This window comes from Triturus cristatus, chromosome 11 (genome assembly GCF_964204655.1).
Source record: "Triturus cristatus chromosome 11, aTriCri1.1, whole genome shotgun sequence".
NCBI lineage: Eukaryota > Metazoa > Chordata > Amphibia > Caudata > Salamandridae > Triturus > Triturus cristatus.
This window is the reverse complement of record NC_140594.1, coordinates 755301956-755316945: the sequence shown is the minus strand read 5'-3', so window position 1 is coordinate 755316945 and position 14990 is coordinate 755301956. Positions and strand designations below refer to the sequence as shown.

The following is a 14990-nucleotide window of genomic DNA, read 5'->3' as shown; positions in this document are numbered from 1 at the left end:
GGAATTTAAGATAATATCTGCTTGGCCATGGGACAGATTGCTTCATAAATCTACTTGTCCTGTAATAAAATCCACTTGTCCCTTTGGAGCTGTGTAGTTCGGCGCAAATTATGGCAGCAATCTCATTATATAAGAGCTCTGATATAGCCTCTCTGATTATGCCAGGGCTCATGCCATAGTAGTGTTTGAATACTTACAATCTCCTTATGTTGCTATGTTTCCTCAGATCTACATATTGAGGCTGAAGGTAGTGGTAAGCAGTAGTTCCAGGGTTAGAATGCCCATGTGAGTCTGTGCAATCCTACTAACTTGCATGTTTTAAGGAATTTCAACAACTCTTCTCGAATCTTTTCCCATACTGAGAAATGCTGGAAATTTACTCCTGACAATGGCAGATGTAAATCTTCTTCCAGAGTTGGGAAAAAAGTGGTTGGAGGGAAAGTGAACTCGCAAACACTCAGATATTCGCATGAGCAAATCTACACATGCATATTTGCTCATGCTAAAATGCAGTTCACAAATATTTTCAAGGAGTACTATTTCTTGTCCTACTTCTGCAAATTCTTGAAAATTCACGAAAGCCGTATAGCTGCACTTAATGCAAGGACATACCATGCGTGCACCTTTGAGACTTTCTTTAATAATTGAGCCACTAATTTGGTCTGGCGTTGACCATGACATTTTGCGTTTATTAAAATTCTATCTCTCTCTCTCTGTATCTGCTGGCTTCAATGTGAGTGGCATCATTCTGCTCTTTCACAAGGAGCATATTGGCACACAAAGTAATTTTGCTCAGTGCCAGTAACTACTGTGGCAGTGGGTGCTTTTTGAGACCCAAAAATGTTTTTGCTTTTGCCAATGTTTGTTATAATGGTGAGGGCCCAGCACCTCCCACGCCAATAAGGATTTACAAAAACCATGCCAAAACAAGTCACATATTGACAAAACTAAAACGCTGACCACCAATTTCATACCTACTGGCTTTGCCAATGCTTGCCTATTTTTGTTTCCCATATTCTTATTGAAACTGGTTACACTGATTTTCCATTAGTAATATTTTTGGGAAATACTAGCATGCATCAACACGTTAATAAATGATGTTGCAAATAAATTATACGTAAAATTTAACAGTAGATTAGAGAAATGTTTTTTTCCTGCTATCATTTTTTTATCAACATTTTATTTTGAAAGCAAAGAATCATCAATCTTGTTTTCAAGCTTCTGCAAGTATTTGTATCAAATCAGAGGCATTCTGGGAGCATTATACATAGCCTCATATTGCTAAACTTTGAAATCATGTGTACACATTTTTATAATGGAACCACTGTCAGTAGTGCAGTCAGAGCTTACAACATTTACCTATGCGCTCACCCTAATAATAAAGGCTTTCAATTAATGAACCATAAATACAAGTTTGAACAACACTAACACATGGACAAAAATATTACTTTAACTGCAGACAGTGCCCTTTCCCTGATCCATAATGTGGTACTGCAAGCTGGCAGCCAAAGGGTTTGTGCTGCAGGGGGTTGGGACAACTTGTCCCAAGGACAAAATACACATGAAAACTTGTTGCCCTTAACCCCAAACAATATGTCCTAGGTGTCGGGCTATAGGAATTCCACTCCCCTGTTCTAGGCAACTCACGATCAGGATTCAGAAAGATCCACAGCACTGAAACAGCACTCATTGTGGCCACAGATGACATTCGAAACATCTAAGACCAAGGAGAAACAGCAGCACTCCTCCTGCTCGACCTCTCCGTGGCCTTCAACACTGTCTCCCACAATACCTTCATCAGAAGACGCCACAAGATTGGCATACAAGGATCCGCTCTCAAATGGATCTGTTCCTTCCTCACAGAAAGAACAAAGTGTCAGGCTGCCACCCTTCACATCAGAGACCAAGAAACTGATATGCGGTGTCTCACAGGGATCATTCCTTAGCCCCACCCATTTCAACATATACATGACACTGCTCGCCAACATCATCTGATCACAAGTCATCACTGTCATCTTCTACGCGATGACACCCAACTCATCATCTCCCTGAAGAACAAGATAAACACCACCAGAACCAACTTCACCATTTGCATGACTATTGTAGCAGACTGGATGCGATCAAACTGACTGAAGCTCCACTCGACAAGACAGAAGTACTGGTCTTTGACAACAAGACCTCCCCATGGGACTCCAAATGGTGGCCATCAAAGCTAGGACCAACACCCACAGACCACGCAAGAAATCTAGGACCCCACTAGATGACAAGCTCAACATACCGATTCAAGTCAACAGAGTGTGCACCGCCTGCTTCCACATGCTGAGAAAGATCTTCCAATGGTTTCCTTAGAACACCAGATGAACCGTCAAGCAAGCACTCATTACGAGAAGGCTGGCAGGCTGGACTACAGCAACATTCTCTACGCCGGAATCTCCAAACAACTCCTACATAGATCTCAGACCTTCCAGAACGCAGCAGCAAGACTCATATTTGACCTCCCAATGCCGGAGCCACATCACACTTCACCTCAGGAAGCTTCACTGACTCTCCATTCACAAGTGAAGCCAATTCAAGCTTCTCATGTGCACATACAAAGCCTTACACAACAGTGGAGCAGACTAACTGAACAGCTGCATGTACTTTCACCAACCCATCAGGCACCTACGCTCTGCCTTACTCTCACTCCTGCATGGCACCCAACACATGGAACAACCTTCTTCATCACATCAGAGCCTCACTTCTTGAGTTCCGCATGAAGCTGAAGACCTGACTTCATATAAGCAGCTTGGGGCCACACACCTGGCCCAAGCGCCTAGATACCCCCTCGGGTGTTTAGTTGCGCTATACAAATCAACATAATATAACAAATAGGTAGGACCAATCCTTCTATCAACTTCCTTGGAACTGATCTGTACCATATCAAGCATCATCAGTACTACAGACAAACTGCCTCTAGGAAGGAGAAAGTAATGGAATGCAAGTATTGGGACGAGGAAGGGAGAACTGGAGTAATGAAGATTAAGAGTGAATAATCTTTCTGTGACCTCCTCACACCTTTCCTTGTCCCATTCATTTGGCAAGGAGGATAAAAAATAATAATGCCATTTGTAAAGCGCATGCCTATCTCTCGCGAATTGTCCCAGCGTAAGGCAGCTGAATATGGAAAAGACAGCTAGGAAGAGCTTACCTGGAACCCAATATAAATTGGGACATACCCAACTGGAATATATTTGTCATGATTCACAATGTATTGCACAAACCACACCAGAACGCAACAAGGACCCAATACCACTACAGCCTACTTCAGAAATTAAGCATTCCCAATATGTACCACAATGGTTCCACACTCCAGGTGGGCCCCCAACCACACTGGGTGGCACCAGAGCTTAAGTCTGGAAGCAAGAAACCAACCTAAAAATGGGAAAATGCAATCAAGAAAAGATACAGAGCCAGTACATTGCAGAGCCGTGGAGGAAGACATGGAGGAAACCACACCAAGTTGGCCTGGGAAGAAGGTAGGATCATACCAAAGACATAAGCAAACTTGCTACCGGGTGGTAACAGTTACAATGGAAGATGGAAAACCCCAGGAGGCTATGACCACTGTGTATAACATGTGTAGCGAAACTACTTTTCAGAAAATGTAGACACAAAACCCAGCTGGATCCCTTGCATAAAAGGGACCCTAACAGCTGTTAGACTACCAATAGTGGAGAAACCATAGCAGATCTGTGGAAGAAGACACCGAGAGAAAGGCCCAGACAGAAACTGTCACAATCTCCAGGGACTACAGCCACTAGTGGCAAGACACGTCAGCGTTTCAAACAGTTGTACATCTTGTGATGGAACAAAGAGGCCAATGTAAATACCACAGTGTGGACCATCGAACCACAACAGGCAGGATTCAGCACATGCAGAAAAGATCATGTTAGCCACCTTGGGTCAAAATTGAAAAGAACTCTGATGGTACCACTCTAGTTCCATGCCTGCCTTCCACGACCCCCACCAGATGGGGATAACAGATCCACTGTGAGCAGAAGACGAAGAGGAGTACACAGGAACAGGTGCCATAGATGTCAATGTACCACAACCATTGGCGCCAGTCCGGGGGCCACTCAGGGGCCCCACTGGACCTCTGCTCCCACCACATTTACTTCAGAGGACTGAAACCCCTCATCACCATTCTCACACCCATTCTGAATACTTCCAACTCTTTTGCTACCATCCCAGACACTTGGAAACACACAAATACCCTCCCACTGCAGAATAATTTGAAGTACTGGGAATTTAAAGCCCAGCGGTGCAGGGGAACACACCCTAAGACTTCGGGTTCTTCCTGTTTCAGACCTACAGAAACACAGAGTCTTCTAGGTGAAGTCAAAGATCAATTTATTGGCTGCAGACCAATTACAGGTATCCGAGAAGTACAACACAATGTATGTTCTCAGGAGACTACTTCAAGTTACAGAAACGGGCTTTTCCTTAAATACAAAATATCATGCTTCAGGCACACATTCCTCGTTTTACGATATGGTCATTTTACATGTATTCATTACAAACGAAAAGGCAGAGTCATGATGACCATCCCACATTCCAGTTAAGCCAGCCCACAATTATTTACCCAGCGAGGCTCAGATCCCACATCAGATATCAACAGGCCCCAATAAACACGGGCATCTCCTGTTGGTAAAACAAGCCATAAAACAGGAAGAGTCAGGTGTGAAAGAGATTAGCCGGAGGCTTGTGTTCATGAAGAGGCTTTATGGTGTGTCAAACCCTGATGCTAATCACAGGTGGCCGTAGGACGGGGAGCTTGTGGGACCGGACTGACCTGGGGCAGCGGAGCCAAGCTGCACAGGTCACAGAGAAGTCAAATAGTAAGCACATGTGTTCTAAAGGCCCGTATTTGTTCGTAATGTGTAGCCTATGTGAGGGCAACCATAAGATGGCCACCGCTCCAAGATGGAACCCACGAAGTTAATGTAAAATCGTATATAAAGTGCATTTATCGCTAAAACGTTACACAAAGCACTTGTACATACTGCATTGGCCATTCGCGGTTCGCTAATACCGGAAGAGGCAGGGGTAGGGCCCTGTCTCCCACGCGGTCCCAAATTCTAAAGTACCACAGACCCTCCTTTTGCCCTTACATAGGCAATAACTAGGCTCATTTCAATCCGAGTCCAGGTCTATATTCATGAAGTCATGGAGATGTTGCTGTAGCATCATCCTATTACTTAGCTCGTCCCTCGATACAGGTTTCCTTACACATAATGTAGCACAGAGGCCACATATCGCAGGAGCGCACTGTATACACAGACAGAACAGGAAAAGAATGGCTAAGATCATTCCAATGACCATCAGAATCTTCCAACCCCAGGCAGATATCAGTTCCCAGAACCACCCCACCAGTGACCAATCTCCTTTATCCACGTGTATGGATTCAGATATTTTATGCAGTTTGGAGATGGCCTGATAAACTGTTGGAGCGTTATCTGGTATGAAAATGCAACAGCTAGATTGGATAACCTTACATACCCCACCGCGGTCTACAAGTATGACGTCTAGAACCATACGGTTCTGCAAAGTCATGAGGCGATCCGCTTGGAGCTCAGCTGTCAAATTACCAAGGGCACCAGCCGTAACATTAACAGTGGATTCAACCACACAAGTCAGTTGTCTCAGGTTCCTACTATTGACCATAGGTCCCCAAAACGGCAGGAAACCCAAAAAGAAGTCTCCTGCTTCCTGACCGGCAGTATCTTCCTTACTAATCACTCCTCTCACAACTCTGGTCTTGTGATAATCAGAGGCAGCAGTAAATGTCGGCGGTAGCAAATTTTCAATATAACATGTGCCCGAGAAATCAGGGGGCAACCATGTATATGCTCGGTCATTGCAGACAAAATATGTACCCTTGGCAGCCAAAAACGCAGGGGAAAACTGCGATGGAAAAGTGTACGTTTCAGTACAGTCACTTCTCCCCAGTTGAGCTCTTGGATTCTGACCATTACCTTGTAAACAGAACCGACCTATGTGGGGTACGACCCAAATTGGTGAAGAGATTTTTCGCTGCCTTTCACCCAGACTAATACTATACCCCGTCGCGTTCCACCCTACATAAGCTCGCAATTCATCCTTGGGAATAGATGAGTATGCGTCGATATCTCTGCTCATATCGGCAACTCCTTTCATTAAGGCTTTATTATTTGTGCTAGGTCTGATGGAACGCGGTTGTCGCGGGGAGTAGGCATCTAATGCAAAAAGAAACATGGTCTGGAATGCCCATGACTATCCATTGTAACTGAACGGCAGCACTAGATAAGGAATACCCTTGTTAATGGTATGTGGCATTAAACCACACACCCAACCATTGGTTGTATTCATGACTAGTTGGTGCTGGTGCAGGAGCTGAATAAACGAGTTGTTTACAAACTCTGATCGTCTAGCTTGTTCGTGTTCAGGCAGAGGGTGGAAGGAGTGTAAGGAGACAGTAGGAGGAGGTATAGGCTGTACAGTGGGTGCAACTGGCATTTGAGAGGAGAAGAATACATAGCCTACAGTAAACACCATCATACTACATAGTATAAACAAGTACAATAATATAAAACGTTTGCTCTTCATTATTTTACATATTTTCGTTTTGAAGTTCATTTCCTCAGCGAGTCTCTCCATCTTGAAAAACTCCATCCTCTAATCGTGCCGCTCGCGGCGGGTGAGTATCTTCCGCTAAGGAGTACGCCTGTCAGTCCAGGGAACGCCCTAGACCAACCAGAACCGTTGACCTAACGTCTTCGGCCTGTACCCCAAAGTCTTGGCACCGCGACTCTGCGGCTGAAGCCGGATGGTGGTTCGAAAAATCAAAATCAAAAAGTCCTCCAGATGGGAGAGCTATAATATCAAAAAATAGTAAGGGAAAGGAATTTTTATTTGTCCATAGGCCTTGGTCTCAGGTTGTAGCGGTTTCTGCCAGGTACTGTCTGGTCTTGAAACAAGAGTTCAGGCTCTGTGGTGTCCAATCGAATTGACGGTGGCACAGCTTCTCGCAAAATATTGTCACTCTTTTGTTCTGAAGCTGTGCCTCTTACGCGTGCATCACTAAATGGTACAAAACGAGGTACAGTGTCCGTTTCAGAATCGGCGATACCCTCCTGGACCCACTGGTCATATGGTAGAGGCAAAGGGATCCGCTTGCAGTAGGCGCCGTGAATCCAATTCTTCTTCCCTTTTACTCGAACCGCTGACCTTGTCGACAGAAGTACGAGGTGAGGGCCAATCCAACGGGGCTCATCGTTGCTCTTTCGCTGGAAGTTCCTCACAAGAACCCACGTGCCAGGGTCGATAGGGTGTCCTGGAGCTTCAGAGGCCTGGGGGAGAGTATCATGCACCTCTTGGTGTAAAACACGCAATTTAGCCGTCAATTCATACAGATAATCAAACAGTACTGGATGTTCGATTTCGCTGAATTTCGTCGGTCTTGGCACACCCCATACATTGGCCGGGCGGCCAAAAATGATTTCATATGGACTAAGTCCCACTCGTGACTGCACGGTCATTCTTGTGGATAGGAGTGCTAAAGGCAGAGCGTCAGGCCATTTAAGGCCGGAGCTCGCCTGGATTTTGGCCAGCTTGAGCTTTAGAGTGCCGTTGTAGCACTCTACTAATCCAGCTGATTGGGGGTGATTTGCAGCGTGAAACTTTTGCTTTATCCCTAACCCCTCACACACATTCTTCATCACTCGACCCACAAATTCACTCCCATTATCACTCCACACCATTCTTGGCATTCCAAACCTAGGAAAAAATTCTTTCACAAGGGCTTTGGCTGTGGATAAAGCAGTGTTGTCCTTTAGGGGATATGCTTCTATCCATTTTGAAAACGCGCAAACAACAACTAGTACATATTTCAAGTTGTTGCACCTCTCCATGTGGATAAAATCTAGCTGCAAAACCTCAAATGGATATGATGGAGGCGCAAAATGGCCAGCCGGAGTTGGGGTTCCTCTACCAGGGTTGTATTTCAAACATACCATACAATTCTTGACCACATTCTCTGCACACTTGGGAATTCCAGCATTCTGCCATACTGGAGCCAACAACTTACAGATTCCTTTCATACTGATATGTGCCATTCCATGTGCCATAGTAACTACTGGAAGCACATATGCATCAGGTAACAACCACCGCCGATGTTCTGCCAAATCAACCCAACAACCATTCTCATCCAATTTACCCGTACTTTCTCTCCACTTGCTCAACTCTTTCTCTGTGGGTTCAGCTTGAAGGGACTTCACACTCTCTATCGTGTCTTCACACATTCCAACATCACCAACCCATCTTGCAGGGCCTGCAACATACATTCGAGTCTTCACATCTTTTGCTGTTCCTTTCGCGATTTCATCAGCAAACGCATTACCACGACCAACATCATCGGTGATTTCTTGTGCGCACTGCATTTCATAATCGCAACTTGTAACGGTAGGGTCAGTGACTCAAGGAGATCATTCACCAACTTGCCATTCTGAATTTTAGCTCCATGCAAAGTCAGGAACCCACGTTCCTTCCACAGTCACCCAAAACTATGGGCCACACCAAAGGCGTACTGGCTGTCAGTATATATGTTCACTTTCATTCCTTCAGACAACACGCATGCTTTTGTAAGGGCAATTAATTCTGCTGCTTGAGCCGAATTATGTGGCACACGTGCAGTTTCAACAATCGTGTGCAAAGTCGTGATAGCATATGCGGCAGTCGTATCACCATTCGGAAGCTTGAAACACGAACCATCCACCCATAAGGTACCATCACACTCAGTCAGGGGAGTATCTTTAAGATCCACTCTTCCTTTCGTCTCTTCTTCTGTTCTGAACAGACAATCATGTTGCTCAATCTCATCTATGTCTGCTGGAATCGGCAATAATGTAGCTGGATTCAACGTGTTGCATCTCTTTATGTGTATATGATTTGCCAACAGTGTCAATTCATATCCTGACAATCGAGCACTAGTTAAGTGCTGTGTCTTGGTCCTGTTTAACAATGTATCCACAGCATGTGGAACCATAACAATCAATGTGTTATCCATTACCAGTCCAGCAGACTGTCGAATAGACATAGCTGCTGCGGCTGTGGCTCTCAAACAACTTGGCAATGCCCTCGCTACCGGGTCCAAGGTTGACGAAAAATATGCGCATGGACGCGGTCTGTCGCCAAAAGGCTGTGTTAATACTGATAATGCGCAACCATCTTTTTCATGAACATACAATGTAAAAGGCTTGCTGTAGTCAGGGGTACCCAACACAGGAGCTGAACATAATGCATTACGTAATTCCCAAAAACTTTTCGGACACTCCTCAGACCATGGGATAGGATTCGGTGTGTCTTTACATGTTAGTGCTAACAAAGGTTTTGCCAGCAAAGAAAAATTTGGTATCCAGTGCCTGCAGTATGAAGTAATGCCCAAGAAAGCACGCACTTCTCTCTGTGTTCTGGGCACACTCAATTGTGCAATGGCTTGAATTCTCTCTGGGGTCAGTTTCCTTCCCTCCTTCGATAAGAGATGACCTAAGTAGGTCACTACTTGTCGACAATATTGCAGTTTTGAGAGAGACACTTTATGATGAAAGGCAGACAAATGACGCAACAATGACAATGTAGCTTCTTTGCAAATCCTTTCAGTGTCCGCGGCGATTAGCAAATCGTCAACGTACTGAATGAGGATAGCGCCACTAGGTAAAACAAGTGCATCAAGCTGCGCTTTTACAGCTTGACTGTATATTGATGGACTTTCACAGTAGCCCTGGGGAGCGCGTTTAAAACGGAAGCTTCGACCTCCTAAACTGAAGCCAAAAATGTCCCTGCTCTCCTCTGCAATTGGGATGCTAAAGAAAGCATTCTTTAAATCTATCACTGAGAACCATGCAGCGGAGGCTGGAATCATAGTTAACAAGGCAGTTATATCAGGGACAACTGGAAACTGTGGCACAACAATCTTATTAACCTCTCTAAGATCAATCACAAATCTGTAAACAGGTGGCTGTGAAGGGTACGTTCGTTTTAAAACCGGTAAAACGGGACTATTGCAAACGTTGCCTCTCGTCTCCTCAATCACACCCTTTTTAATCAAATCACTGACAATTGCTAACAACGCTTTCTGACCTTCATTGGAGATCTTGTACTGGGGAATGCGTGGCAATCTGACATTGGCCTTTAAAGTGACCACATATGGCGGCATTTCCAAAAGACCCACATCATTGGGACCAGTAGCCCAAAGGACATCCGGAAGGGATGACAACTCAGGCGGCATTGCATTCTTTGACAAATACATCGGGGAAATCACTTCCTTACCTAATGTAAGTTTTACTCCTGAGGGAGAACAATATAGCGTCGCATGCAATCTTTTCAACAAATCTAACCCTAACAGATTTTCACCACAACCTGTCGTTAGGATGAGGGGTGCTTTTAGCTCGCAAGGTCCAACAGAAAATGGCATAGGACTAGAAATCGGGTTCTTAACTGGGGCGCCAGAAAAACCTACTGAAACATTCATTTCGCCAGACAAAGGCGCGCCAGGGAGTTTTGAATGCATAATTGAACTCTTTGCAGCACCAGTGTCCAGCAGAAAGGGCTCTGTTACACCCGCTGTAGTCACTTTAACATATGGTCCACTCTGATCCACTGGTACTGAAACAACTCCCTCTCTCTGTCTATGACTGTCCTAGTAATCATTACCTTCCACATTGTCGTCTTCTGCATAATAATCATTATTATAGTACTGAGCTGTATTACCAGTCGCGTTGGCTTGCTGATCAAAGCTATTTATCGTATTTTGAGGCGGAAGAGGACGCGCGTTCTGGGGAACATTTCCACGCCCTCTACCTCTAGGAGCTTGCTGACCACCTCTACCTCTTGCGCCATACGCATTACTAGTACGCTGCATTAATTTAGGACAACTATACTTGAAATGACCTTCCTCTCTGCAATATGAACATTGATTGGGACCCACAGGGATACGTGGTTGATAATACCCATTCATTTGCTGGTTATTCTGAAACTGTTGGGGTTGCTGATAAATACCTTGGGTTTGCCTATAATTATTCTGTCCTCCACGTGGCGGGTAAGCCTGCTGTAAAAGGACCTTCGTTTTCAGTTCTTTCGTTTTCTTATCTGTTCTATCCTTCTCGTCTTTATCTCTATTTTCGTAATACTGTGCAGTAGCCAGTATTTGCGCTGAAAAGGAAACAGCCCAAGAACTCTCTGAATCTTTTAATTTTTTACACAACTCGGGAAGTAGATTCTGCACAAAGTTATCCACAAATAACCGTTGGCCACCTTCAGTACTCATGTCTTGACCACTGTGGTCGATAAACGTTTCTTCAAACCTTGTAAAGAAATCGGACACTGTCTCATCTTTCTTCTGCTTACATGCGGATAGTTTATCCCAATTCACGCGCATTGCGGGCATTAAAGTTTTCATGTATGTAATAATTCTACCAGGGAGGTCTGCTACTAACGGGTCAGGCTTCGCACCACCAACTTGGCCAGCGTCTGCAGCAATGATATTAGCCCATGTGTTACCCAATTCTGCAGCGTGATCTACATTACGAATGGATCCCCATAAAAGCTGTGGAACAACATTCCCAAACAACATATCTATATCAGCCAGATTCATGACACACGATTCTGCAGTTTGTGATAACTCCTTATAATATCCTGTAGGGTTTTTACTTGGGTCAGGCAATGTCTGCTTAAGCGCTAACACCTCAGAACGCTTCCATGGGACATGTACCCAAATACGCTGAAAATGTGCTAAGACATGTGGAGCAGCATTTGGATCAGCAGGTCTCCAAACTGGGGGAACCTCACGCATCGGATATTGGCGTGCTTTTACCTTTTTCCCCACAGGGAATTCCTGTTCGAACAATGATTGCTGACAATCACCATTCCTGAAGGACAGTAAAGTCGCAACCGCTTTATCTACATCGAGACCCACAATTGTACCTGTTCCAAAATCAAACCGCACTCGACACAACTCCTGCGGATTTGGGTTTGAACCATGATCCTCCAATTCCTCACAGAGGAATTCACACATTTTGTCAAAGACATACCTCTGTTTTGGGGCATCCCATTGGTTAAAAACGTTAACAACTGATTCCACATTATAGAGTGAAGGGAAACCAATCCACCTACGCGCCAGATGATCTAACACCTCTTTCTCGTCAGGACCAGGCAGCTGACTACGCAATTGCTTACGTTGTAAACCAGGGGTCACACTAGATGACCCAAAGAGAGGCGACATTAAACTAGTAACTACATTAGCTAGACGTTGTCATGCTGAAGGAGAAGTTGAGGCGAAAACGGGGGGATAGACAGAGGGAAGAAACGCGGATTCAGATACAGGTACCTGGGTAGTGTAAGAAAGAGCGCCAGGGGAGACAGCTGACGTACTAGGCAAAGTCGCAGGAAGCGCAGGGGCAACAGGTAACAAAACTGGCGGCCCTTGAGAGGGCTGCACTGCAGGGATAGGAGCCAGCTGAGGAGGAGCTGGCGGCTGTGGGAAGGCTTGCGGCACATTAACTGGAGGCTGCACATTCACGAGCTGTGGAGGCGCTGTGGCATTTTGCGCATACGGGGGTTGTGAACTTAGCAAATGGGACATTAGGGAATCCTTCTCTTTCTCTTTTGTTTCATCTTGCACAAGGGGTGACAAAACAGGGTAACATTTATCGATCCCTAGTTTGCGCTGTCTATGTAACTGCTCATTCATTTGTTCCTCCTCATTATCTTTAAATTGCACAGCTGCTTGCATCATTGACATACCTCTTTCTCTCTTATTCCTTTTCGCTAGCTTAATTTCCTTCTGTTTGGCTTCCTTTCGCCATAGGCGGAAAGAATCAAACATCGCCGGACGCAGACTTTCCCATAGAGTTGTACAGAGCTCGCACCTGTGTTCACACACTGCACCCATCCTCCGTGGGTCCCCTGTGTCACTACCTTGGGTGGTTCCTTGGGGTCCCAGTGATTCTACGTGCTATAGGCACTGTGTTTAGTCAAGTTGGGGTTGTTGTACCACTTTCTTAGTATATGGTTCGGTCTCCCCCTGGAGCCCGCTGTGTATTGTGCTATTTACTGTTGTGCTAGTGATTTAATATTGTGTGATTTGTGCTCTAATCTCATAAAGAGGTTAGTAGAGAGTGTTTAGTAATAAATACATATATTTGATATATTCCTTGTATGGTTTTCCTTTCATTTGGTCATTCAGGAGATTATGATCCGGTAAAACAAGCTGCTTTACATTCCTTCGAGACTTCGCCTGAAGGTTGCTCTCCATAGCTACCACTAGGATAGCTTTCAATAAAGGTGGTCTTTAACCTAATCATCAATAAGGGCCGTTTGGACTGGTGCAAGGTGCCCACTTTAGTGGACAGCATATACCAGGCCAACTTCTCACAAAGAGCACTTAGGGTGGCTGTGGGGTTGTGGCTTGTTGGTGAAAACATTTGAAGCACCATAACCAACATTATCAACGTGTAGCATGTAAAGTTTATACAGCTTTCACTTTTTTTCCAGGTGATGGCTGTGGTGTTGGCAGTCCTGAAAGTCAAATCTCACACCTTAACAGAGCCCACGTGTGTTCCAGCTCTAAGAATGCTAGCAGTGTATCAAGAAATAAATGCATTTAACAGGTGAGAAGGATTACACTGTACCCAAGCTCTCAAATCATTGCAGTCCTTGTTGTGGTATCAATCATGCACCAAAAGCAAACACTGAAAAAGTAATACGTTTACAATGAAAGGAATTTGCTCACTGCACACAAATACTGTTGTTCTCTTTGGTAAATGTTTTTGATTGGATACCGCATTTGTTAGCAGAGAACAGTATTATAAAAGGTTGCTTATTTGTAACACCTTTTTTTTTTAATAGTCACTGCATGTACAGTGTAAAAACAAACTGAGTTTTCTGGCCCCATTCATTGCAACTTTGTTTTGAGTGTTTTGGTGTTTCAGCCAACTGAGGAAATATGAATTTTGTGATCAGTTATGTCCCCTAACGTAGACCCCCAACGGCTCCATGTGCATGCTATAAGTACATGTATGTTCCCTCCAGTTCCAGTTTTGAAGACGCAAATATATGTGCGTCCACCGTCAACATGTCCTCTTTCAGACTCGCCATGAATGGGTCAGATATTCCATTCCTAAGTATGAAAGGCCACCGACTTTATGTGGTTCACTTTCCACATTTTACAGATTCAGGCGAGTAGGCCCAGAATTCTGTCATCAAGCCTTTTCCTGCCTTCTACCTCTGAAAGCTCCAGTCTGAGCCTGCATCTGTATCCATGAACTTTGTCCTACTCCCTGCGCGGCTAACGGTGCCTGATCCAGCCTTTTGCCTGCCAAAAACTGTATTTCACCTTCAAGATTATCTGCTCCGCTCCTCATCCGATGCATTCCTGTCTAGTAGTTTAGGTAAACATTCCTCCAGCTACCGTGCTAAGGGCCAGGCCTCGCTGTCCTTATGCAAGTAATTCATAGCCCCTGTTACCATGGAAGATTCCTGCCCCCTCGCATCTCATGTAGACACTTAGACGCTTGTACACGCACTAACAGCCAGTATAGAATAGATTCTATCCTAGAGACCTTTCCTTTTGGATAACACAGTTCTTTAAACATAGGATATTAGATATGATTTGGGATTAGGTTGACATGACCCCCCAGACTTCTGTCTCCACATGTAGAGCTAAATGTCAAGTCCCCTTCACCCTCTAGTTGCACGTCAATCACACGTCATGCGGCTGCGCGCGCATCTCTGCCAAATATTTCTGCTGACATTGCAGGATTCTCTTATGGATCCACCCACTTGTGACATCATGTATAATGACGTTATCTAAGTTACGCCTATATATCAGCCTTTTTAGTTACGTATGCATATTTTATCTGTATTATCAGCTGTTACGCCTCCTGCATCTGTTTCACTGTAATGCATTTCCTATAAAA

At 44.7% G+C, this 14990-nt stretch overlaps 2 protein-coding genes across 12 annotated transcripts in view; one reads left to right on the top strand and one right to left on the bottom strand.

Annotated features, from left to right (window-relative positions):
* The window catches only part of LOC146785406 (uncharacterized), a 2064968-nt gene that overhangs the window by 841636 nt on the left and 1208342 nt on the right, over window positions 1–14990 (bottom strand). The gene's annotated exons all lie outside the window — the stretch shown is intronic.
* LOC146785408 (uncharacterized) overlaps window positions 1–14990 on the top strand; it is a 787621-nt gene that overhangs the window by 54361 nt on the left and 718270 nt on the right. For all 11 annotated transcript variants that reach the window (XR_014970639.1, XR_014970638.1, XR_014970636.1 and 8 more), the window contains one exon: window positions 13567–13682. Coding sequence is in view for 4 of the 11 variants with exons in the window: in XM_085634425.1 (XP_085490551.1) it covers window positions 13570–13682 (113 nt within the window). In the remaining 7 variants the exon portion in view is untranslated. The remainder of the gene's footprint in view (window positions 1–13566; window positions 13683–14990) is intronic.